At 43.1% G+C, this 26,811-nt stretch overlaps 1 protein-coding gene across 2 annotated transcripts in view; it reads right to left on the reverse strand.

Moving 5' to 3' along the window:
* The window catches only part of LOC115479733 (calpain-2 catalytic subunit-like), a 175,605-nt gene that overhangs the window by 88,987 nt on the left and 59,807 nt on the right, over positions 1 to 26,811 (reverse strand). For both annotated transcript variants that reach the window (XM_030217891.1, XM_030217892.1), the window contains 7 exons: positions 21,550 to 21,721; positions 16,125 to 16,208; positions 14,270 to 14,355; positions 13,820 to 13,897; positions 13,153 to 13,307; positions 9,578 to 9,741; positions 9,301 to 9,312 (listed from right to left, as the gene is read on the reverse strand). In XM_030217891.1, coding sequence (XP_030073751.1) covers positions 9,301 to 9,312; positions 9,578 to 9,741; positions 13,153 to 13,307; positions 13,820 to 13,897; positions 14,270 to 14,355; positions 16,125 to 16,208; positions 21,550 to 21,721 — 751 coding nt within the window. The remainder of the gene's footprint in view (positions 1 to 9,300; positions 9,313 to 9,577; positions 9,742 to 13,152; positions 13,308 to 13,819; positions 13,898 to 14,269; positions 14,356 to 16,124; positions 16,209 to 21,549; positions 21,722 to 26,811) is intronic.

The following is a 26,811-nucleotide window of genomic DNA, read 5'->3' on the forward strand; positions in this document are numbered from 1 at the left end:
ACCACAGCTGCCTTTCTGGACACAATGACAGCACTAGGATTTACACAGGTGATCAATTTCTCAACCTATGAAAAGGGTCATATACTAGACTTGATATTCTACAAAAGAGTTGGCATCCCAGAATTCTGGGATTCAGTATTGAAATAACACCCCTATCATGGTCAGACCATTTTCTAATTAAATGTTCCCTAAGTGACCGCTTGAAACAAATGGCATCTCTCAGAGTTTGGAAGCAGATCAGAGACAAAAAAAAGCTGACCAATGAGAATTTCCTAGAGGCCTTGGACTATCCACATGTGGATAAAAAGACAACTACAGGGTTGATATCTGGAATACACACGTAGCCAAGACCTTAGAGAAAATGGCACCACTAAAAAAGGTCTTATGCCCCACTCACAAATTTTCACCTTGGTTTTCTCCAGAACTTTAGATCCTGAAACGTGAAGGACAGAAACTGGAAAGGAGATGGAGGAAATCTCGCCTGGATGAAGACAGGCTAAACTGTAGGAGGCATATGGCAAAGTATCACCAAGCTTTAACAGCAACCAGAAAATAATATTTCTCTCAAAGCATTCACCGGCTGCCAATTCAATCAAGCAGCTGTTCAGTATAGTAAACAGCCTACTGCAACCCCCACAACAGAACCAGCCTACCCAGTCAAAACTGAACTACAATGATTTTGCTGCATACTTTGCCAACAAAATTAAAAGTCTCTGCCAGGATTTACAGGCAATCCCACCTAGCCTCCAATCAGTTAACCAGGAGTGCACAAACTTACCCCTCCTGAAAGAGACATAAAGACACTTTTAACCCAATAATTGAGGAGAGCCTTGACAAAATCCTAAGAGACTTTCAACCAACTACCTGCTCCCTCAACCCCTACCCATCAAAGAAAGTGCAGCAGGCAAGTGTGGGCCTCATAGAAGGTGCCACAAAAATTGTGAACTCCTCTCTTTTGAATGGGCAACTACCAACAGCATTGACTATGACAAACTTGAAAGCTGACAGCCAGTATCCATGGGGCGTAGACTGGGGGGGGCGAGGGTGGCGCCAGTAGTTTAAAAAAAAAAAACATGCAGGCACGCGCTCATCTCCGTCCGCTTCACTTCCCTGCCCTCTCTGTCTGCATCCTGCCTTCCTCTGATGTCATTTCCTTTCGGGCGGGACGCAGACAGAGAGGGCAGGGAAGCGAAGCGGACAGAGACGAGCGTGTCCATCTACCCCCACTCTTCCTCCCTCCCTCCGGCGCAGGCAGCAAGCATGCTTCTTCAGCTTTTCTGTGTCCCTGGCAGCGGTAGCGACGTACACACTGCCTTCGGCTCTACCCCGAAGCCTTCTCTTCAAGTTCCTGTTCCTGCATAGGTGGGAACAGGAACTTGAAGAGAAGGCTTCCGGGGCAGACCGAAGGCAGCGTGTACGTCGCTACCACTGCCAGGAGCACAGAAAGGCTGAAGAAGACTGCTGCCTGCGCCGAAGGGAGGGAGGAAGAGAGGGGGTAAACGGAGTCACGATCCTGGACCTCACGGGGGGGGGGGCAGCAGAGGGAAGATGGATGGAACTGGGAGGGGTGGGGAGCAGAGGGAAGATGGATGGGACTGGGAGGGGTAGGGAGCAGAGGGAAGGAGCAAGAGATGGATGGGACTGGGAGGGGTGGGGAGCAGAGGGAAGGAGCAAGAGATGGATGGGACTGGGAGGGGTGGGGAGCAGAGGGAAGGAGCAAGAGATGGATGGGACTGGGAGGGTGGGGAGCAGAGGGAAGGAGCAAGAGATGGATGGGACTGGGAGGGGTGGGGAGCAGAGGGAAGGAGCAGGAGATAGATGGGACTGGGAGGGTGGGGAGCAGAGGGAAGCCTACTGGAAAGAAGACACTGCATAAAACAGAAGACACTGCGACCAAAGCGAATAGAAAAACTAAATGATCAGACAATAAAGGTAGAAAAAAGTATTTTATTCAGAATTTATTAACTGAAATATGTCAACTTTTTGAAATGTGCATCTGTGATATTTTGCCTGTAAATTTCAATTCCTTCCTCCATATTAGCATATTCATTTGCATATGTATATATGCAAATGAATATGCTAATATGCTCCACCCCATCCTTTGCCCCCCCCCCCCCCCCAAATGAAACAGTCAAACTACGCCTATGCCAGTATCCAACATCCCATTTCTAGGGAAACTCATAGAACAAACAATCTGTGTTCAATGATTGGCTAGAAGAGAGAAACTGGTTAGATCCATATCAATCTGGATTCAGACTCGGTTATGAAACAGAAATGGTCTTGTATTCCTACCAGTTGATCTTCACAGAAACTGAGACAGGGAATTTGCCTCAGTGTTACTACTGCTTGATTTCTCAGCAGCTTTTGACACTGTGGATCATGATATCATGCTAGCACAACTGACAGAAACAGGTATCAATGGAACAGTACTTGCGTGGTTCAGATCCTATCAGACAGGCAACAATCCATAATGTTTGGCAGCACCTCATTGCCACCATGGGGTACCACAAGGATCTATATTGTCACCTATTCTGTTCAATATCTACCTCAAGCCACTAGCCAAGCTGATTAGGTCAATGGACATTGAATTCTACATTTACATGAATGATGTGCAGCTACTCATACCCATTGAACCTGACTTACCTACAGTCCTGAATAAACTGATTACCTGTCTAACATCAATTCAAGGATGGGCTAAGCACAAAATTTACTAGCCTATGGTAGCACATTGTATACAGAATCAACATCAGTTTTCAGAATTAAAATGCATTGTGTTGGAGCAAATGAGAGTGACAGAACGAAGAGGAGACATCAAACGGACATTGAGACAAAGAAAGCAGCGCTGGATATTTGAGTTAAAGACTGTCATACCTAGAGGTTTAAATGTAGCGATCGAATGGAAAGCTTTCCTTTGACTGCCATCTGATTTGATTGGATGATTAGGATGTGACGTCAGACGCTGAGTATATATTTGTTTCATTTGAAGAAAGAAGCCTTCGCCATTTTTGTTCCAGGGTGATTTGGAGACAGAGAGTGATATTATACGCTTGGATTAAAAGAAAGAATTCCCCTGAAGCAGCTATGTAATAACGAAACAGGGCTTCCCTGTCGGGATTTGAAGGACTTTAAGAGTACGACAAATGAGGCTGGACTTGACTATGACTGTTGAAGACATCAATATTTGAGTTAAGTACTCTTTCCAAGTTTTGGTAAATGTGAATTTTGAGTCTCCGTTACAAGTGTTTGTGGTGGCACATGGCAGTGCTTGTATGAAAGGTTATATAGTGGAGTTTTTTTTGTGAAGACATATGATTGCAACGGTTCCCTCATTATAGCAAAGGCATGTCCTTTAAGAACGAGGAGTTTCCGAATTTTCTGAAGTGATTTCAATTACCCCAATATTGACTGGGTAAATGTAACATCTGGGCACACTAGGGAAGTAAAATTTCTTGATGAAATCAAGGACAGCATTATGGAGCAGCTGGTACAGGAGCCGACGAGAGAAGGAAAAATTCTAGACCTAGACCTTAGTGGAGCACATGATCTGGTGCGGGAGGTAATGGTGCTGGGGCCGTTTGATAACAGTGATCATAATATGATCGGAATTGATATTAGCTTTGAAGTAAGTATACACAGGAAATCAAATACGTTAGCGTTTAACTTAAAAAAAAGGAGACTATGATAAAATGAGAAGAACAGTGAAAAAAAAACTTAGAGGAGCGACTGCGAGAGTCAAAAATTTACATCAGGTGTAGATGCTGTTCAAAAACACCATCCTAGAAGCCCAGGCCAAATATATTCCACGTATTAAAAAAAGGAGGATGGAAGACCAAACGACAGCCAGTGTGGTTAAAAAGTGAGGTAATGGAAGCTATTAGAGCTAAAAGAAAATCCTTCAGAAAATGGAAGAAGGAACCGACTAAAAATAATAAGAAACAGCATAAGGAATGTCAAGTCAAATGCAAAGCGCTGATAAGGAAGGCTAAGAGGGACTTCGAAAAAAAGATTCCGTTGGAGGCAAAAACACATAGTAAAAAATTTTTTTAGGTATATTAAAAGCAGGAAGCTGGCAAAATAATCGGTTGGACCGCTAGATGACCAATAAGTAAAAGGGACGATCAGGGAAGACAAAGCCGTAGTGGAGAGATTAAATGAATTCTTTGCTTCAGTCTTCACCAAGGAAGATTTGGGTGGGAAACCAGTGCCGGAAATGGCATTTGAAGCTGACGAGTCGGAGAAACTTAATGAATTCTCTGTAAACCTGGAGGATGTAATGGGGCAGGTCTACACACTGAAGAGTAGCAAATCTCCTGGAATGGATGGAATTCATCCCAGAGTACTTATAGAACATAAAAATGAGCTTGCAGAGCTATTGTTAGAAATATGTAATTTATCCTTAAAATCAAGCGTGGTACCAGAAGATTGGAGGGTGGCCAATGTAACGCTGATTCCTAAAAAAGGTTCCAGAGGAGATCAGGGAAATTATAGACCGGTGAGTCTGACGTCGGTGCCGGGCAAAATGGTAGAGACTATTATTAAGAACAAAATTACAGAGCATATTCAAAAGCATGGATTAATGAGATAAAGTCAACATGGATTTAGTGAAGGGAAATCTTGCCTCACCAATCTACTACATTTCTTTGAAGAGGTGAACAAACATGTGGATAAAGGTGAGCCGGTTGTGTTCAATTCTGGTCGCCGTATCTCAAAAAAGGTATAGTGGAATTAGAAAAGGTGCAGAGAAGGGCGACGAAAATGATAAAGGGGATGGGACAACTTCCCTATGAGGAAAGGCTAAAGCGGCTAGGGCTCTTCAGCTTGGAGAAAAGGCGGCTGAGGGGAGATATGATAGAGGTCTATGAAATAATGAGTGGAGTTGAACGGGTAGATGTGAAGCGTCTGTTCACGCTTTCCAAAAATACTAGGACTAGGGGGCATGCGATGAAGCCACAGTGTAGTAAATTTAAAACGAATCGGAGAAAATTTTTCTTCACTCAACGTGTAATTAAACTCTGGAATTCATTGCCAGAGAATGTGGTAAAGGCGGTTAGCTTAGCGGAGTTTAAAAAAGGTTTGGACGGCTTCCTAAAGGAATAGTCCATAGACCGTTATTAAATGGACTTGGGAAAACTCCACTATTTCTGGGATAAGCAGTATAAAATGTTTTGTACTTTTTTGGGATCTTGCCAGGTATTTGTGATCTGGATTGGCCACTGTTGGAAACAGGATGCTGGGCTTGATGGACCTTTGGTCTTTCCCAGTATGGCAATACTTATGTAGGATCCAAATAAGGAAAGGGGATGGGATTCAATATACTACCTTTCTGTTGCTTATTTCTGATCTGACGAAGAAGGGCCACCTTCAAAAGCTAATCAAAAAATGTATTGTTAGTCCAATAAAAAAGGTATCATCTTATTTTCTTTTCTATGTTTTATTTTATTCTATTTCTATTCTGGTTACAATCAAAGTGGTTTACATATTATATACAGGTACTTATTTTGTACCTGGGGCAATTAAGTTTTATTTATTTATTTATTTTTTGTATTTGTATCCCACATTTTCCCACCTATTTGCAGGCTCAATGTGGCTTACAATATTCCGTTATGGCATTCGCCATTCCAGAGTGAAACAACTGGTGTTACATGAAATACATGGATGACAATATCGAATTAACTTACAAAGTTCTGTTATGACAATCGCCATTCTGGAGTAAGTGATACATTGGAGTTACATGGAGTACATGGATAGCAATATAGAATTAAGCATACAGGTATAGCGAGAGAGTGTAAAGAGTGTAGTTGGAGTGGTATTGTGTGTTCATTAAATTATTGCTCGTTGTGGTAAGCCTTGTTGAATAAATAGGTCTTCAGAGATTTACGGAAGTTGATTAATTTGTTATTTGTTTTTAAGTTAAGTGGTAATGCATTCCAGAGTTGCGTGCTCATGTCGGAACAGCTGGACGCATGTGTTAGTCTGTATTTTAGTCCCTTGCAGCTGGGAAAGTGTAGATTAAGGAATATGCGGGTCGACCTTTTAGCATTCCTGGGTGGTAAGTCAACAAGGTCTATCATGTATGTCGGGGCATCTCTGTGAATGATTTTATGAACTAGAGTGCAGACCTTGAACACGATTCGTTCTTTAATTGGAAGCCAGTGTAGTTTTTCTCTTAGGGGTTTTGCACTTTCGTATTTTGTTTTTCCATATATGAGTCTGGCTGCAGTGTTCTGGGCTGTCTGAAGGTTTTTGAGAATATATTCTTTACAGCCAGCATACAGTGCGTTGCAGTAGTCTAGGTGACTCAGCACCAATGACTGCATCAGGTTGCAGAAAATAGCCCTTGGGAAGAAGGGTTTTACTCTTTTAAGTTTCCACATTGAATGGAACATCTTCTTAGTTGTATTCTTCACTTGATTTTCCAATGTGAGATTGCTATCAATGGTAACTCCAAGAATTTTCAAAGTGTCAGCAATGGGAAGGGAAAAGTTTGGTGTCATAGTGGTGAATTTATTTGTGTTATGTTGTGAAGTAAGTATAAGGCATTGTGTTTTTTCTGCATTAAGTTTCAGCTGAAATGCATCCGCCCAAGAGTTCATGATTAGGAAGCTTTGGTTGATATCGTTGGTGATTTCCTTTATATCATGTTTGAACGGGATTGAGGGGTCCTTTTACTAAGTTGCAGTAAAAGGGGTCCTGCGCTAGCATTAGCATGTGTTTTTGATGTGTGCTGAGGCCCTCTTTTACCACAGTGGGTGAAAGGCTATTTTTTTCTAAGGACAAGAAATGGCCATGTGGTAAGTGAACCACTTGCCACACGGCCATTTCGGGGGGGGGGGGGGGGACACTTACCGCCACCCATTGAGGTGGCGTTAAGGGCTCCCATGCTAACCTGGGGGTAACCAGGCAACATGCAGTGCTGCCCAATTAATGCTGGGTAAGCACTACAAAAATAAAAACGTTTTTGTAGCACCAGAAATTGCACATGCTGGGGGTACCCCAGGATCCTGCGGTAGCCCAGCAGTAGTTCTGGATTGGTGCGTTGTTGCATGCCAATCCTTTAGTAAAAGGACCGCTAAGTGACTTGCCCAGAGTCACAAGGAGCTGCAGTGGGAATCAAACCCAGTTCCCGTGGTTCTCAGGCCACTAAGCTACTCTTCCACTAAATTACCCTCATAGGACTGTGCTGAATCTTTAAATTTAGGAAATTAAAATTTTTTTTGTTATTATTTGATGTTATTGTAATTCGCCAGTTATGTTGATCTCTTACTATTTGTAAATCGCTTAGACCCCCACAAGGTCATTGCGGTATAAAAGTATGTTTTTAGTTTAATTTAATTATATAAATATCGCCCAAAAAATCATTGCTGTAAAAATAACGCTTAAAGTTAGGCGTGGTTTATAGAATAGCGTCTATCATCAGGAACCGCAACTACATTGAGGTGCAACCATTTATACCAATGAAACCTTGACGCAAATCCCCGCATGAGAATTAGGTGCAAATCCCCCTAATTCTATAACAATGCGCATAAATTGCAGAAATGCCCCAACCCGCCCATGCTCCTCCCATGGCCACGCCCCCTTTTTGGTTCCGTGCACTAGAATTTACCTGAACATGCCTAAAACGATGCACGTACAAATTCTAATTATTGCCTATTAGTGCCGATAATTCCTTATTATTGCCTAATTATCAGCGCTGAATGGCTCATTATTCAGTTAAGTTGCACATGTAAATTGGATGCACGTACAATTTTACGCACACAACTCAAAGCGCCATTTATGGAATCCAGGGGATTCTGAGTGAAAGTGTGCACCAAGGGGTAATTTATTAAAGCATGTTTGATACACAGCAAAGAGCTCATCAAAATTGAGCACATATGTAGGCAAGACTGTGCCTACTTTTCAGCGATATGCACCCTGAGCATACTTTGAGGTGGAGCAGGAATGGAACTGCAATATATGCACATATTTTACCAAACACTAGAGCGCATTCATAAAGTATATGCACACACTAACCCCGGGATTCTATATATCGTGCTTTAATTTCCACGTGGAAATCAAAGCGTATCTATAACACTGTGCCAGTGGCGTAGCCACAGGTGGGCCTGGGTGGGCCAGGGCCCACCCACTTAGAGCTCAGGCCCACCCAACAGTAGCACACGTTTAGCGGTAGCTGGTGGGGATCTCAAGCTCCGCCAGCTGAAGACTTCCCCCCGATGGTAACGAAAATGCTACTCTCCATGATACCGACACCTGTGCATGCTCAGTTTTCAGCACATGCCTGCTGCAGACTGCCAAGATGGAAAGAAGCATTTTCCTGCCAGCTGAGATATATTTTTGGTGTTGGTTGAGGGGGGAGAGAACACTTGCTGCCCACCCACTTCTTGCCTAGGCCCACCCAAAATCTGTTGTCTGGCTACGCCCCTGCACTGTGCATAACTTCATTGTTTAACTAGCTAATCAGCACTGTTAATTGGATGTTAACAAGCAATTATAAGAACTAATTGGCATATTCTGTAATGTGATGCGTGTAAGTTCTAAGTTGCATAGTTGAAAAGGGTGTATGGTCATGGGCAGGGTGTGGGCGTTTCTAAAATTTATGCACATTGTTAAAGAATACACCAGCTCTGTGCCTAATTTAGGTGTCAGGATTTACGCCAAGTAAAACATGGTGTAAATGACCATGACTAAATTTAGTCACGTGGAGAGGTGCTCGGCGTAATTGTATATACTGCATAGAAATTTAAAATTTAGGTGTACTATAGAGAATACACCTAGGCGTATTTTTTTTCCGTACAAAATTTTCAGGAACCATATATAGAATCTAACCCTAAAACCTTTTCCGAAGCAGGTGTAAATTTGTGTGCTATTAAGAGTCATTGTACCAGCCTTTTAAAAAATGCATATAGGTGCTTATGTGGCCTTTTTAAAATAGCCATGTTTTTCCAGTTTCTCATAGCCCCTATGAAAAAGAAGCATGTTCCTCTATGTAAAGTCCTGGACAATGTTATAAATGTCAATTTCTGCATGTAAAAAACCGTTTTATGTATGCTTAGTGATTGTATACTGCTTTGATTTTCTTTTAAGAAAGGCAGTATATCAAACATTATAAAATGATCCCTAGGGTGCTTAGCTGTTTGTGACTAGCACAGATGTCATTTGATCCCACAACCACAACCTAAAATTCCTCTCACAGTGCTCATCAGTCAGTATCAGACCTTGGTGCTGGTCATATAAAAGATCAAATGCATGGATGTCCTGCTTCACCAGCAGGCTGAGGTCTGGAAAGGAGGAAGTCCTTCTCACCTGGAATGGAACCTGCAGAATAGAAGACTGGAGATGAGTTCATAACAAGGAAGCAGAAGAAAGGAAAGGATCATGGGAACGGGAAAGGGGAGGAATGTACCAAGTGCAAAAGTATCTCCACAGGGCATGAACAGACATGTGAATGCAGATTCTATTCTATTCTATTTCAGTTTGGAGATATTAGAGGCTCATTTTCAAACATGGAATTTTGTAAGTCTAAGTGCTTTAAAAATAGGCCTGTATATTGCGCTGTATGCTGCAGTTCTTTTTCACTCACTCTATAAATTTGAAAGGCGATGTACAGGAAGTCTACCACGCCATGCTTGCGCCTGTTTTTTTGCAGAAGCTCCACCACAACTGTGCAGGAAATCTCCCCATCCTCATACTTGTCATCCTCCTCCTGCAGTCTCAACTGGAACTGTGGGTTAGTGAAGAAGGTCTCTGCCAGAGAGAAGGTCACAAAACATTACAGCACTGTTTGCTGTCACAGCACCTCTGCTTTCATTTTAAGCTGTTCCAGCATCACCTGACAACTAAACTTTCCATGTCTCCAAAATCTTAAACCCCACTGCAATTTGTAAAAAAAAAGAAAGAAAAGTTTAAAATACACATGAAATATTTTTCCTGTGTCATTCTGAGGTCTGGGTAGAGTCCTATTTTCAATCTTCAAAGCGTCTGTGATTGCTAAGAGGTTCAAAAGCATCTAGCTGTCCAACCATAGACTGGTGTCTAGAATCCCTGACTTGGAAATTTGCCATAAGCAGAGTGATTAAATATAGCTGTGTACTTTCACAATATATCTATACAGAGCTGCTCAAAAATGGATGTTTTCAAGGATGCAGTGTAGTTGGTAGAGGAATCTATGTGCATATATTGGATTTTTCATAAGGTATGCTCATGGATTGCACACTCCGATTTGCAATACCTCAAGAGACAGGGTAAATCTATGCTGTCCTATGACTCTCTCCCCCTGAACCTCAATTACAAGATAAGAATGCCTTCATGTTGGACTTGACAATACCTTCCCACTCCAACCTCTAACAAGAATCATCAGCAGGCCTTTTGAGGCCCTCATCCACTCCCCCTTCCCCCATATCAATCCCTTTTTCATTGAAGGTTGGTACAGAAAGGACAGCGGCAGGAGGAAGAGTATGTGCTGCCTGTTAAATTCAAAATGATGCTGACCAATCTGGTACTGTACTAAGTCCTACATTTACATGTGAGATTTGACCAAATTTACCATCTTGAGTAGAGAGGTGTGGTAACCGTGTTAGTCCATTTTTAAAGGTAATCAATAGAAATAAAACAAAATAAAACATGGAAAAGAAAATAAGATGATACCAGGGCCGTGCCAATGCAGTAAGCAGGGTAAGCAAGGCAGGGGGGCGCCTGCCTTCGAGGGGCGCCGCTGCCCTGCCGCCCCTGCCTTCTGCTCACTTGCAAAATCTTTTACCTGAAGTTGCAATTCTCCTATCTCCCCTGCCCTCCTTTTCATGGCAAACTGAAAGTGAAAACAAAGCAGCAGTATTCACTGAGGCAGGCAGGCTCTTCAAGTTATTTGATAGCAACCAGATTGCTATATATGCTTTGGTTTGAGGATAACTCCTCACTCAGGGTGAGCTTCAGAGCTTGAACAGCATTCATATTAAAGAGAACCTGAAATTTTAAAAGTGCTAAAAATAAGTTTTAAAAGTATTTGCATTAAATCTAATTGCAGAATTCAGGTGCTAGGAGTCTGTACTTGGTTGTCATATGCTCAGATTTGTTTAAATCATATGCAAATTAGTCCGTTTTTAGGAGGTTCTCATTTGCATATTTATGGATAAAAATGATGGAATGTTTACAGCCTTAATGTTAGGTCATGGCTCTGATCAAAAGTGTGGAGTTTGATCCAAAAATGAAGGGTTTATCTAGTGTTTTTCACAAAAAATTCCCATGAGTGTCTGTATGTTAATCTGCATTCAAATAGAGCTCTCTGATTGGATGATCAGCTTCTGTTAGAAATCTGCAGGGAAGGGAACAGAGTGAGACAGCAATTGACCGTAGGTTTGGCCAAGAGAGACATGCAGCTGTGAGTTCCTGTGTGTGTTGACTGAAATTATAAAAGAGTGCCTGATTATGTGGTAAATGAGAAAATATGAATGAAAAGAGGTTGGTGGAGATTGAAGTTTGAGGTTTCTCTAGTGAGAAAAGGATCTGAATATTTCAGGATTACTTGAAGTTTATGAAGAATAGAAAAGGGTGAATTTCAGTTTAAGAGTGTTTAAATCCTATAAGCTATATAAAGGCTAGGTAGATTTAAGTGACTGTAAGCAAGGAAACCTTAATATTTGATCTGAAATAAATATTTGATCTGAGATAGTTGAACAGAGATAAATGTTTGATCTGAATTATATCCTTTGGTGCAAAGGAGATTAGAAAAAGAATCTTTGGAAACTAAGAGGACTTTGCTCACATTTTGAATTAGCATTCCTATTTTGAGTTGGAAATCTTTGAAGTGTTATGAAAATACATTTTGCTTTAATGAAATTGCTAAACTTTAGAGTCAGAGACTTATCAATGAGGGATACATACAGTGCTATTTTTTCCTGAGGTCCGGCTTTCTTGCCTGCTCCCTTCTGTTCCTGCTCTGCTAGATGGAGGGGGGGGGGGGGGGCGCCAACTGATAGTCTGCAGGGGGGCACCAGATACCCTAGGCATGGCCCTGGATGATACCTTTTTTATTGGACATAACTTAATACATTTCTTGATTAGCTTTCGAAGGTTGCCCTTCTTCGTCAGATCGGAAATAAGCAAATGTTGGTAGATGACAGTATATATAAGTGAAACATCAAAGCATTTCAGTGACAGTCTAACAGGATGGGGGTGGATGGGTGAGAGACAGGAAGAGTCATGTGGATGAGGGACAGGGAGGTATGCATGGAGACAGGAAGGTGACAAAGCAGTACAATTTTATGGCTTATAATGGGCTAGAAAACCCAGATCGTTGTTAAGTCCTGTCTGGTGGGTGTCAAAATATTTAATCACTGCATGTCAACATGTAAATCCATGACTTCAATACAAAAGAATTTCTTTACGTTGCCTGGGTGGCTGCATCATTTTGACTTAATCTATGTGGGCCTTTCCTCATAGTTCACTTCCCATCCTTTAGCTGTTCCCTGTTTCCCCTTTTTTGCCTGCACAATCCTGATTCACTCTTTCCTACCTTGATTGTCAAGCCCACCTCTTGTGGTGTAAGGTGAAGGTCCCTTTTCTCTTACCATCTGGTGAGTGGGGATTCACATTATAAAATCATTGAGCAATGGGCTCAAGAGATCACCAGCTCACCCCACCTTCTTGAAGCAGGATCCCCTGTAGCCAAATCATGAAAACACTTAACCTGCTTGTAATGGAAGTGAATTTTAAAGATTGTTTTTCAACTCTGTCTTGACCGACCAGTGCACTCGGGGTCTGTATTGTTGATTAGAAGTAATTCTGTTTAAAAATGATTGTTTAACTTCGATTATGTGAAAACAAGTTGGAATGTGGAAGATAAGACACAGCTCAATTAATTTGGTATAAGAGCCTGGATGATGTAAGGACCAGTGATGATTGTATGTATAGTGTATTATTGTAGAGACCAGTGATGTAATGATTGTTTATGATTGTTTCTAATCATTGTATGTATATAGCTAATCATTGTATATACCTTAATCATTGTAGAATTTAGCACCTCTAATAAAGGTTTCATTTATCTAATACGAATCCAAAAGAATCCACAGTAATTATTGAGTAGTCTGTGTCAGTGAGACAGGCTGTAAATCCATAGTAGTATACTGCTCTTGAGCACTGAATGCACAATATTGTTCTTACTCATGTTCTTGCCACCTCCAGCATTGTACCCAGCAATCCAAGAGCCCTCATGGCTGGTGATACCCCAGCTAGAATTGTCATCATCCAGAGAATCAGGGTTCAGGCTACACACTTCAATTACCGTGAAGAACTTACTAAATTCATCACACGATATCCTGAGAGAAAACAACAGGAAAATATTTCTACTCAGATAATTTCATAGCTGTCCTACATCATGTGATGGGTCCCTCAATTGGCATTTTATGCATGTGTATAAAAGAACAGGGAATGGGCTAGCCCTTAAGTACAAACAAACACCATTCAAGATATTTTGATGTTGTCCCCTAGGTGTCATGGAGTAACTCTTAGGAAGATGATATAGAGTTAAGGGTGAGAGCCATCTCTCACAAATCGTATGGGTAGTGAGTGCTCAGTATCCATTTTTGTTTAGAGCCAACCCAAACAAGCATGGTATGAAGTGTTTTTTTCTGTGCACCAATTCAGAAGGGACAAATGAAAAAAATGTAATTAGAAGCAACTACTGCATCAGAAATATGTGAGTCCTGAGGCGTGCCCTTGGACTTTGGAATTATGTTGATTTCTCATGTACAGCACTCAATGCATTTCCTGTACTACAGTAATAATATTGCCATTGCCCACTGTAGGTTCAGAGAAATCCAAGAAATACCAGAACTCTCCATCTTCCTTCAGCTCCAGTTTCAGTCGATTCCTATCCTTTTTGCTGAATGTGTCCCACTCAGGAGATCTGTACAGTGAGAGGAGCCAGACAGTACAGTTCAGTATCTGTTTTTCACAGAACATCTCTTCACCAAAGCAACTGTAGTTATGAAAAGAAGGGAAAATTCAGAGCAGAGTAAAAAGTTGCTCATTATTGTGGGGCCAAGCTAGTGATCTAGAGTGGGGTGGAAGGTGGGGCTGGTCATAGTGGAAGGGAAGGTTGGGTTGGAATGGGGTGACAGGTTAGAAAATGGGGTTGGAGTGAAGGGGAAAGTGAAGCTGATCAAGGTGGAAGAGAGAAGATGGGGCAGAAGTAGGCTGGAAGATAGAGTTGGAATGGAGAACAAAGTAGAACAGATCATCATAGAAGAGGAAGGTGGCACTGGAAGAAGCCACATACTTGTCACTCCATGGGCCATTGTATTCCACAAAACCCCAAGGATTCCTGAGGCGAAACAAGAGGACATTGGTTGCTCCTTTCTTTACCTGCAGACAAGCAAAGGTTTGGTGACCGAGGGAAAAGTGTTCATGGAAGATTAAGGCAAACAGAATGGAAGATTTAAGCTCAGATCACCCCTTTCTCTTGACGGATTTTTTTTAGGAAATGGTAGAGATGAAAACAGTATCTGACTTCATGAGAGCTTGGGACAAGTACATAGGATCTTTAAGGAAGTGATAGAGAGAGTAGATGGCATGGATAGGCAGACAGGATAGGCCATATGCCCCACAATATTCAGCCACATTTGACTGGCCAGGACTGGCACCTGGCTGGTTAAATACAGTATAACTGGATAGCCGCCGATACCCAGCGGTACACAGCCAGCTATGAACCGCTGAATATTGTCTGTTGGTGGCTAGCGGATAGCTGGTTATATCGGACAATATACCTGGCTATCCACTGATTTTAAGTCAGACTGGCCAAGTTTGGCAGCCATATTTGACTGCGTGAAACCATGGAATATTTTTGGCCAGTATGACTTTAACTGGCCAACTCTGAATACTGGCTTGGCAGGTTAAAGTCTGACAGGCCAAAGTTAAACCGGATATTCAATGCCGGTTACCGAAAATGTCCCAGCATTGAATATTGGCTCTCAGTGCCGACCACTGGAGTTAGCTGGTCTAACTCCTGTGGTTTGAAAATCGGCCTCACAGTCTTTATCTGCCTATATTTTTCTATATTTCTATGACTTGCAACCTAGATGACCTGTTATAAAATTATTCCCCACCTCAAATTAAAGTTTGTGTGGTTATAACAGAGATCTGGGTGAATAATGCCATAGGCAGGATTCATTTATGGCATTACCCCTAACTCCTGGCTTTTCCCCACCCACAGTACTTGGGTTGGTTTAGTGCCCTTCACTGACTCCCAGTTGGTGTGGAGTGGATTTTTTTCTTCCAGGCTCGCACACAAACTCTCTTCCCTCTGGTGCTCCGGCATCTTCTTGTGCCTTCTGGTACACCAAAGAGAAGCTGGGCAGATATTTGGCTGCAGACAGCAATGGTTCTGGGAAGGGTCATAAGTCTGATTGGTAGCCCCTTTGTCAAATGGAGCCCCTGGCCCTATCCTAAAATTGACAACAAGTATCAATTTAAAAAGGGGTTCCTGGCAGTTTGGTGACTTATTAGTGTTGTGAGCTGCAATGAGTATAGGTTAATTTCCAGCTGAGGTTTGCCACTCCCTGAATCAGTAAGATTAAAGATGCTCCAAAGTCATAGTGACACATAGTGGTCAAATTTATGGTCCATGAATTCAAATTTCCAAAAGGAGCCCCACGTGCTATTCCTGTGGCCACAATGACTAGACTAAGTAAAATTAGAAGAAATATAAAGCATAAGAACATAAGCCCAATGGTCCATCTAGCCCAGTACCCTGTTTCCAACAGTGGCCAAGCCAGGTCACAAGTACCTGGCAGAAACCCAATTAGTAGTAACATTCCATGCTATCAATCCCAGAGCAAGCAGTAGCTTCCCCATGTCTGTCTTGTTTGCAAACTATGGACTTTTCCTCCAGGAACTTGTCCAAACCTTTTTTAAACCCAGATACGCTAACCGCTGTTACTACATCCTATGGCAAAGCAGGAGGAATAATTCTGGATTCTTGCAAATGGAGAGGCAAGGTGTTACATTTCAAGCCTAATTCCAACTGAGCTGGAAGCGCAAAGAAGCAGGAGCAAAGTACATGGTTGAAAAAAGTGGGTTCCAGCATTATTTCTGCAGTAGCCTCTCCCTCTGGCTTCCCAGCTCCCCTTACATACAATTTTGGTTCCAATGAGAGCATAGGCATGGCCCATCACCATTTCGACCTTGTTCTTCTTTCCAATATCTGCTCTGTTCGATACCTGTAGGTAAATTGTTGTGGTTTATGAGCTGTAAGTGAGATGAATATACCCTCTCACCCCCCAGCTCCAATTAGTATCTCAAGTCACCTCCCCAACTCCAACTGGTATCTCAAGTCAAAAAAAAGTCAATCTCTGTATCTGCTATATGGCTCTACCACTGGGTTGCTGGATACCTCTGCCTCAGGATTAGGATGCATTGAATCTCAGATTACAAAAAGGCACTACATGAACTGGGCAGGCCTCAATCAATCTTGGACTTGTAATCCATGATGGTGGTAGGCATAAGTAGGATTAATTTTTTTATGCACATGCCAGAATAGGAACCCAAAACAAATATATTTCCATCTAAAGGGTCTATCTTTTAAGCTGCTTCATGCCACTAATGAAGTTTAATGCAAAAAATCGAACCTAATGAAAATTAAATAATAAGCTGTATCACATGCAAATGTATGCAAAGCAGCTTATTATTATGCAAAATGAATGATGCAGCTGGTGTTAAACCCCACAATCTGTGTTTTTCATACGTTCATCAACCTGCTAAAACACAAACTGATGCTTCTAGGGATGAGGTTACAGGGCCTAATGATAGAAAAAATATAGTCACCCACTCTCTACCTCTTTGTTGGTTTAAGTGTAACAAAGTAGTAAGTCCCTGACCCTCCAGTCACTGGCTGTCAGTAAAATACTGTCTGGGGCCTGGTGATGCCATTTTTGAAAATGAAGTCACCAGGGCTGTAGCAGTCAGGGATCTCAACTGCTCCCACTTGACACCAAGGTGCTCTGCTTTTTTACACAAAGGTGGTGGTATATTTTTGATGGGAGGGGAGGACTAAAGGGGAACCACTTTCATATTTTACTGACAGAAAGGGGAACTTGTAGGGACAGGGGGTGTTGGGACTTACTACTTTATTACACTTAAAACAACTGGAGTCTGGGTGGCTAGGTGGGAGAGGGAGGGTTATGTTTTGTTTTTTTTAATCGTCAGCCCATTTAAAAGACAGCAAGCTTTGTACTAAGAGACACACCACAAGATTCACTAATCCACAGTACTGAGGTGTTCCTTGCATTTTGTTAGGTTGCCAACTACCAGAAATAGGTGGGCCAATATTCAAAGTGATTTAAGCGGACAGGAGAGCTTCCTGTCTGCTTAAATTGCTTGCGGTTGCCCAACTGCCAATATTCAGTGGCACTTAACTGGGCACTGCCGCTGAATATCGGCTCCGACTGGCCATGTTTAAAGTGGATAGGTCAGGGCCAGTATAGAGAGTGGAACTGGGGAGTAGCTGGCAGTTATGCAGGTGCCATCAATATTCAGTGCTGGCACCTGCATAGCTAACCGACGAATATAGGACAGCTTCAAAGCTGTCCTAAATTTACTTGGTTAGCTATGAGGTCCCCGGCTGAATAATGTTCACCCCTTCCAATTCCCCTCCCACCCCCAATATCACCCCCTTTTCCAACCTTCCTCCCATCCATCTCCCAAAACTGCCTCCTTCCTTCCAATTTTCTGATTCCCCCTTTCTCCAGCAAGGATGGAACCCCCTCCCACCACTGCTCTCAATAGGACCCCACTCTCTGAGCCTACCTAGGATCCATGGTGGTCCAGTGAAGGTGATGGAAGAAGAAGCATACCCTACTCGCTCCTGCCCCTAACGGCTGTTGCAGCACAATGGCTGCTGTGACCTCTCTCAGCAGTTCCATAAGTACCACGAGGTTGCTGCTAGAGGTCACAGTAGTCATTTTGCTCCTGACTCCGCTACCCCCACTGGACCACCAGGGATCCTAGTAGGCCTGGGGGGTGGGAGGGGGTCCATCCTTGCCAGGGAGAGGGAGGATCGAAAGGAAAGGGCTGTTTAGGGTGGGTGGGAAATTAATCAAAAGGGGGTGGGTGGGAAGGAGTTCGGAAGGCAGGGGTGGTTTCAGGTGGATGGGAGGGTGGGAGGGAGATTGGAAGGAGGGAATGTTCTGGGGGGGGGGGGGTACGAGGAGAATCAGAAAGGGTGAACATTGTGAAAGGTTGTGAGGGCCCACATAAGCTCCAGTGGCCAGGACATCCACAATTAGCCCTGAATATTCAGTGCCTGTGCCTGGACATGGCCCCCGGCACTGAATATCTGGGGCTAATTTAGCTGGCAACAGTCAGCATTTAAAAAAATACTGACCATAGCTGGCTGAATATTGGGCGGAGGGTTTTTGCTATGCCAGGTCTTTACTTTGGAATTCGCTACCAACTGAGCTGAATGGTATAACCAGTTATTTTATGTTTCATAGCGCTCTAAAAATCTGGCTACTTGAAAATGGCTATGAATTGCTTCTGGCCATTATGATTGTGTTATACTCTGTTTTATATATTTTGCTATTATTGTAATTGCTTTGTTGTATTTTTCTTATTTTATTGTAAACCACTTTTATTGTATTAAGCAGTATATCAAGTTAATAAACCAAATCCTCAGCTAATTTTCCTGCTGTAAAATAGTCCACTGCTAAGTAAACGTGGCTTCTAAGCCTGGACCTGAGACAACAGAGGATGAAGTGACTTGCCTAAGGTCTAAAGGAGCAGTAGGATTTGAATACAGGTTTCTCTGGGTATTAGCCCGCCTCACCAACCTTTACACAACTTTTTCATACCACATAATTTTAAAATTATAGAAGCCGCCACCCCATTTCTCTTCGGTAATGATTTCATGAATGACAAAGACTCCACAGGGTGTGTCTATTGGCACAGGGAGACCACAGTTTGCTCTTGGCCTCAGAATCATGGAGCCCTTATCCTACTCTGCCCTTCTCTGCAGTACAAGGCAGCCAAGTTCGGTTACAGTCATGCTTCATGAGCAGGTCTCCCCACCTCAGATTCAGCACCATGTAAAATGCCTGTAAAAAAAAACCTGCCTTCTAAATTGCCAGCAGTAGCTCACATGATGCATTTTTTTGTCTCCCTCATCCAGATATCCTGTTAACTCTTAACTGTGACCCATCACTGACCTGGGAATTGCAGTCTCCCTTTTAGTCCTTGCAATCTAATTTTAATGCCTATTATTCCCACATGATAGCATGGGAAATTTTCAAGTTTGACACCTCTGGGACTCTGGAGATACATGTGACTCTTTTGATGTGGTTTAGGGACTGCGAGAGGATTGCTTATAATTTTTGCAAAAAATTTTTAAATCCACTTGGAGTGACAATTTTCCTTTTCCTATTTTCTATACAAGTTTCTATTTACTTGGCTTGTAAAAGTTTGAATAATCTAATAAATAAATAAATAGTTTCAAAAGCTCATCAATAACATTCTTAATACAATGTTGCCCCTTTCTTCCTGGCAATACCTCACTGTCTATTAATTAAAATAATCTTACAGGTAGAATGTTTGTTTTATTTAAGCAGAGTTCTCCTGTATATCTTCTACAAATCTACAATTTAGTCTCACACTTGCTGGATCTGACTGGCACAGACAGACAACCTATACTCAGACTACACAAACCAGTGGTCTTCATTCCCAATCCTCAAGGCCCGCCAACAGGTCAGGTTTTCAGGATACCCTAATGAGAGACATTTGCATACAATGTAAGTAGTAGGCACACATATTCATTAGGAATATCCTGAAATTTGACCTGTTGCAGCGCTGGAGGACTGAGAGTGAAAACCAAGGACAAAGACCAACCCAAGCTTGCAATCTGAATAAGGGAATGTATGACTGAGATGTAATTCCAAGCATAGCCTCTCCTTGGGAGACCTTGTCAAAGAGCAGTTTGAGGATTACACTGGACAACAAGACATCTAATCAACAGGAGTTGATGAGTGTGGCTACTTGCAGTGTGTGACAGTGCACAGTTGTGATTAAAATGTTAAACCTTAAGACAAAAATCCTGTGATGCTGACAGTAAAAGGCTTGGCCCTAAGGAAAACCTACTACAGCTCTGACAAATCAAACTCAATAATATTTCCTTGTTATTGGACTGAAGCCAAAATGTTTACTCCCACAAAGGAGCCTGGAGATGCTTTCTCTGCCTCTCCTTAACTTGTACACATCAGGAAAAAGGACCTGTGTGCTCTGCAAAGCTCTGGCACTGTAAGGTCTCTGAATCTATGTACTCTCCATAGCTCAGACACTGTGATGCCTCTGGGGAATGAACCTGTGTGCTCTGTACAGCTCAGGCATTGTGAGGTTGGCATTGTGAGGTCTCTGGATCTGTGCACTCTCCATAGCTCAGGCACTGTGAGGTCTCTAAAGAATGGACCTGTGTGCTCTGCAAAGCTCAGGTGCTGTGCACTCTCCATAACTCTGGACCTATGTACTCTGCAAAGCTCCAGCACTGTGAAGTCTCTGGAGGATGCAGCTGTGCACTCTCCTAAGCTCAGGTCTCTCTGAACCTGTGAACTCTACAAAGTTCAGGTACTGTGAGGTCTCTAGATAATAGAGCTGTGCACTCTCCAATGCTTAGGTACTGTGAGGTCTCTGGAGAACAGAGTTGTACACTCTCCATAACTCAGATACTTTGAGGTCTCTGCACCTATGTTCTCCGCATAGTTCAGGTACTGTGAGGTCTCTGGATAATGCAGCTGTGCACTCTCCATAACTTAGGCACTCTGAGGTCTCTGGAACTATGTACTCTGTATAGCTCAGGAACTGTGGGGGGTCTGGACCTATGCATTCTGGAAAGCTCATGTACTGAGTCTCTGGGGAATGGAGCTGTGCAGTCTCCAGTGCTTAGATACTGTGGGGTCTCTGGAGAATAGACCTGAGTGCTTGCAAAAGCTCAAAGGTCTCTAAAGAATGGGCCTGTGCACTCTCTAATGCTCGAGTACTCTGACGTCTCTGGAGAACATTACATTGGCCTGACAGAACATATCACATTGGTCTAGTAGGACCTGTAAAACTGCCATAATCTGCACTACAGAGCTACTTTATGTTTTTCATCTAGTAAGAGCCCTCATGTCGCTTAGAGAATTACAACATGACACAATTATGTGCAGGCACCTCTGGAGTAGATGGCCAAGTGGAATATGAATACCTCATGCAAGAAGGAGACGCAATGTGTAATGATTAACCTGACACCTCAGTATAGTGGGACATAGGAGAAAAATGGATTTTATGCAATGGCACTCAGATAAGTGGTACAGGTGGTGCTGGAAATGACATTCCTCAATTTCTTCCCTTTTGTTGCTTTCTCCTCTGATCTGACATTTTCCCCTTCCCTGAGGCATGTCCTAGTCCCCCAGTAGCAGTATCCCTTTCCCCTCTTTATTCCTTGAAGCATGCCCTATCTCCAGTACAAGTGCCCCTGCCCCTTTATTTTCCCTAAGATATACGCAATCCTCCTGCACCAGAATTTTGTCTGCTCACCTTAATGAAACAGGATAAAAGAGAGGTTTTGCTGAGCAACTTGTTAACAAGGCCCCAGAGTGCCTTAGGAGATATGGAAGAGACTTCGATGGATTCTGCAATGCCTCCAGTGAAGTCCTCCATTGCTTCTGAGATTATGCCGGATTTCAGGCAGGCATAGCTATTGTTCAGTCTGCATTTAAAAATAGAGCAACAAATAGTTAAGCACAGGAGTGTATGAGAGAGCAATATTATGAGATGGAGAAAGAGATAGAAGAAAGATTTCTTTATTATTCATTATGAGTTTGCCTTTAGAAGAAACAGGAAAGCAGGCCTACGGAGTACCCATCATAGATATAAAAGAGGCTCAATAACCAGGGATACTTGCTTGAATTCCCAGTGCCTCTATTTTAAATCAATAGAATAATACTTCTGCCCTGAACTCAGTAGTAGACAGGCAGACAGACTGGTGGTGGATAAATGCATCTTCTGGCTTTTTCTACAAAGGGACAGAAGTTGACAGAAACTGAAAGAACATAGGAGTATCTGGCAGCAGGAAAACTCCTGACTACAAAATAGGTACCCAAAGGTGAAAACATGTCTTTGGCTTTTCCTGAGCCTCTTCAACCATTGATCCTTGTTATTAGGGGAGAGCTTGCAAGACTAAACCTTATCAATATAGATTCCACCAACAAGAGCCTATTAGAATCACTTACAATTCTCCATATAATAGCTATGAGTCTCAGGGATATCTGAGCTCAGGTGCAGTGTTACTGATTAGGATCCTTCTAATGGTGTCTTGGATCCTCAGGAATCCTGCAGAAGTGAAAAATGATGATATCCATATACAGTGGGGGAAATAAGTATTTGATCCCTTGCTGATTTTGTAAGTTTGCCCACTGACAAAGACATGAGCAGCCCATAATTGAAGGGTAGGTTATTGGTAACAGTGAGAGATAGCACATCACAAATTAAATCCGGAAAATCACATTGTGGAAAGTATATGAATTTATTTGCATTCTGCAGAGGGAAATAAGTATTTGATCCCCCACCAACCAGTAAGAGATCTGGCCCCTACAGACCAGGTAGATGCTCCAAATCAACTCGTTACCTGCATGACAGACAGCTGTCGGCAATGGTCACCTGTATGAAAGACACCTGTCCACAGACTCAGTGAATCAGTCAGACTCTAACCTCTACAAAATGGCCAAGAGCAAGGAGCTGTCTAAGGATGTCAGGGACAAGATCATACACCTGCACAAGGCTGGAATGGGCTACAAAACCATCAGTAAGACGCTGGGCGAGAAGGAGACAACTGTTGGTGCCATAGTAAGAAAATGGAAGAAGTACAAAATGACTGTCAATCGACAAAGATCTGGGGCTCCACGCAAAATCTCACCTCGTGGGGTATCCTTGATCATGAGGAAGGTTAGAAATCAGCCTACAACTACAAGGGGGGGAACTTGTCAATGATCTCAAGGCAGCTGGGACCACTGTCACCACGAAAACCATTGGTAACACATTACGACATAACGGATTGCAATCCTGCAGTGCCCGCAAGGTCCCCCTGCTCCGGAAGGCACATGTGACGGCCCGTCTGAAGTTTGCCAGTGAACACCTGGATGATGCCGAGAGTGATTGGGAGAAGGTGCTGTGGTCAGATGAGACAAAAATTGAGCTCTTTGGCATGAACTCAACTCGCCGTGTTTGGAGGAAGAGAAATGCTGCCTATGACCCAAAGAACACCGTCCCCACTGTCAAGCATGGAGGTGGAAATGTTATGTTTTGGGGGTGTTTCTCTGCTAAGGGCACAGGACTACTTCACCGCATCAATGGGAGAATGGATGGGGCCATGTACCGTACAATTCTGAGTGACAACCTCCTTCCCTCCGCCAGGGCCTTAAAAATGGGTCGTGGCTGGGTCTTCCAGCACGACAATGACCCAAAACATACAGCCAAGGCAACAAAGGAGTGGCTCAGGAAGAAGCACATTAGGGTCATGGAGTGGCCTAGCCAGTCACCAGACCTTAATCCCATTGAAAACTTATGGAGGGAGCTGAAGCTGCGAGTTGCCAAGCGACAGCCCAGAACTCTTAATGATTTAGAGATGATCTGCAAAGAGGAGTGGACCAAAATTCCTCCTGACATGTGTGCAAACCTCATCATCAACTACAGAAGACGTCTGACCGCTGTGCTTGCCAACAAGGGTTTTGCCACCAAGTATTAGGTCTTGTTTGCCAGAGGGATTAAATACTTATTTCCCTCTGCAGAATGCAAATAAATTCATATACTTTCCACAATGTGATTTTCCGGATTTAATTTGTGATGTGCTATCTCTCACTGTTACCAATAACCTACCTTCAATTATGGGCTGCTCATGTCTTTGTCAGTGGGCAAACTTACAAAATCAGCAAGGGATCAAATACTTATTTCCCCCACTGTACTTCAGCCTTAAGATGTCCTGAACCACAAAGTAAGTGGCCAGGATGCCCTGCGAGAACACACAAAGAATAGCCCAGTATATCTTTATCCTCAAGTGCAAACAGAAGGGAAGCAGTGGGGTCCTCATCCCCTCTGACCTCAAACAGGGCAGGTTTCTGACACCTGTATATTTAAGTCTCATTTCTCTGCCTATCAATATTCTAGCCTAGGTGGCATAGAGGGGCATAATCGAACGTCTTTTTTGGCGGCATCGCAACAGCTGGCCGGAACCGTATTATCGAAAAAGATGGCTGGTCATCTTTTTTCGATAATACGGTTTAGCCCGGCCAAATGCCAGAGTTCGCAGGGTTTCAGATTGCCGGTTTTGTTTTTCAGCGATAATGGAAAAAAATGCCGGCCATCTCCAACCCGGCGAAATCCAAGGCATTTGGTCATGGGAGGAGCCAGCATTTGTAGTGCACTGGTCCCCCTGACATGCCAGGACACCAACCGGGCACCCTAGGGGGCACTTCTAAAATGTAAAAAAAAAACCACAAATAGCTCCCAGGTGCATAGCTCCCTTACCTTGGGTGCTGAGTCCCCCAACCCACTCCCCACAACTCTACACCATTACTATAGCCCTTATGGATGAAGGGGGGCACCTACATATGGGTACAGTGGGTTTTGGGGGGGGGGTTGGAGGGCTCAACATTTAGCACCACAACTGTAACAGGTAGGCGGGGGGATGGACCTGGGTCTGCCTGCCTGAAGTGCACTGCACCCATTAAAAACTGTTCCAGGGACCTGCATACTGCTGTCAGGGAGCTGGGTATGACATTTGAGGCTGGCATACAGGCTGGTAAAAAAAGGTTTTTATTTTTATTTTTTTAGTGTGGGAGGGGGTTGGTGACCACTGGGGGACTACGGGGAGGTCATCCCCCATTCCCTCCGGTGGTCATCTGGTGAGTTGGGGCACCTTTTTGAGGCTTGGTCGTGAAAATAAAAGGACCAAGTAAACCCGGCGAAATACTGATTAACGCCACTTTTTTTCCATTATCTGCGAAAGCCGGCCATCTGGTAGCCACACCCATGCCCACCCATGTCCCCCCTTCGCTACGCCACCGACACGCCCCCTTGAACTTTCACTGGCACAGCGATGGGAAAGCGGCGATGGTGTCAAAAAAGCCGCTTTTGATTATACCGATTTCGCTGCTTTTGAGAGATCGCTGGCCATCTCCCGATTTATGTCGGAAGATCGCCGGCAATCACTTTCGAAAATAAGCCTGATAGCTAGTTAAGTGCGATATTTAGCACTTTACCGGCTATGGGACACCACATAAAGATAGGACTGACTTATATGTGGTTACCCTGGCCAGTTAAATGCTGAATATTAAATGCTTAACCAGTCAAATGCTGACTCGACCCCTGGAACTTCCCCAACATTTCCAGTTTTCAGTTAGGCGCTAACTGGATATTTTCAGCAGCACTAAAGGGTTAAGTTCGGCAGAAAATGCACAGTTAGCCCTGAACAGGCAATGTAACAGGCCAGGAACCATTTCTGGCCAGTTAAATTGCTTCAAATATCAACCTGTAAGTAAACTGTTGGTTCAGAACTCAGTATCTTGAGTTGACTGTGCTTATTTAATGGAGTATTTTAAAAGTCTGAGAACTGCTTAAGAACATAAGAATAGCCATACTGGGTCAGACCAATGGTCCATCCAGTCCAGAATCCTGCTTCCAACAGTGGCCAATCCAGGTCACAAGTACCTGACAAACCAACTTAGTAGCAACATTCCATGCTACCAACCCTGGGGCAAGCACTGGCTTCCCCCATGTCCATCTCAACAACAGATCATTATAGTCCCAGCTCTAGTCCTGTGAGCATATAAATCTGTTTCTGCACCTGGTTTCCATCACTAAGGGCACACACTAGGCAACCACTTAGGTGATCACGCAAACCCAGGGTTGTGCTTAGACCATGGACCATGGATATCTGATAGAGGCATGGAACAGCTAAGCCCTGCCGAGTGCTGGAGCAACCAACTCACTGGCATTTCTTCTCCTATGAAGGCTGGGATAGATACGTTTCAGGTCTTCTTTCATATTACTAACCTCATAATGGAAATGGAAATGGGACTTGATATACCGTCTTTCTGAGGTTTTTGCAACTACATTCAAAGCGGTTTACATATATTCAGGTACTTATTTTGTACCAGGGGCAATGGAGGGTTAAGTGACTTGCCCAGAGTCTATGTCCTAAAACATTGCTCTTTATTGTCCTGCTGTTTTAAAAGTGTTTCATTTAATTAAAAGATTGCCACGCATGACAGAAATTATTCAAAAATATGAGGTCCATTCATAGGACTGATTCTTATGGGAACTTTCCAAAGAAAGCAGTTATGCATACAAACAGGATGTCATTAATTTTCAACAGCTCTGATTGCTACAAACCATGCAGATGCCTTTGTAACTAGGTTCTTACAATGTTTTAAAGGGAAACAACATGGGCACCTTCCTTTTCAAACTGTTCACTAATACACAGGCACTATGAACTTTCTGCTGCTGCCAGAGGCAGAGCAAGAGCAAAACACCGCATGGATATTTGAAACATCATCCCCATATTACACCACCCCCAACGACCAACCGGATACACACTACCTCATCAGACCACAAATAATCATACCAAAGAAAGACCACCAATACGTAGACTACACCAACAGAAGGGAAAGAACCCCCACAACAACAAACCCACAACAACAAACCAACGACAAATAACAAAAATCCACGTAACACCAAACATAACTGACCCATTCCAAAAAATTCAAATCAGCTACATCAACGCCAGATCCATAGGAAACAAAA

This window comes from Microcaecilia unicolor, chromosome 11 (genome assembly GCF_901765095.1).
Source record: "Microcaecilia unicolor chromosome 11, aMicUni1.1, whole genome shotgun sequence".
Lineage (NCBI taxonomy): Eukaryota > Metazoa > Chordata > Amphibia > Gymnophiona > Siphonopidae > Microcaecilia > Microcaecilia unicolor.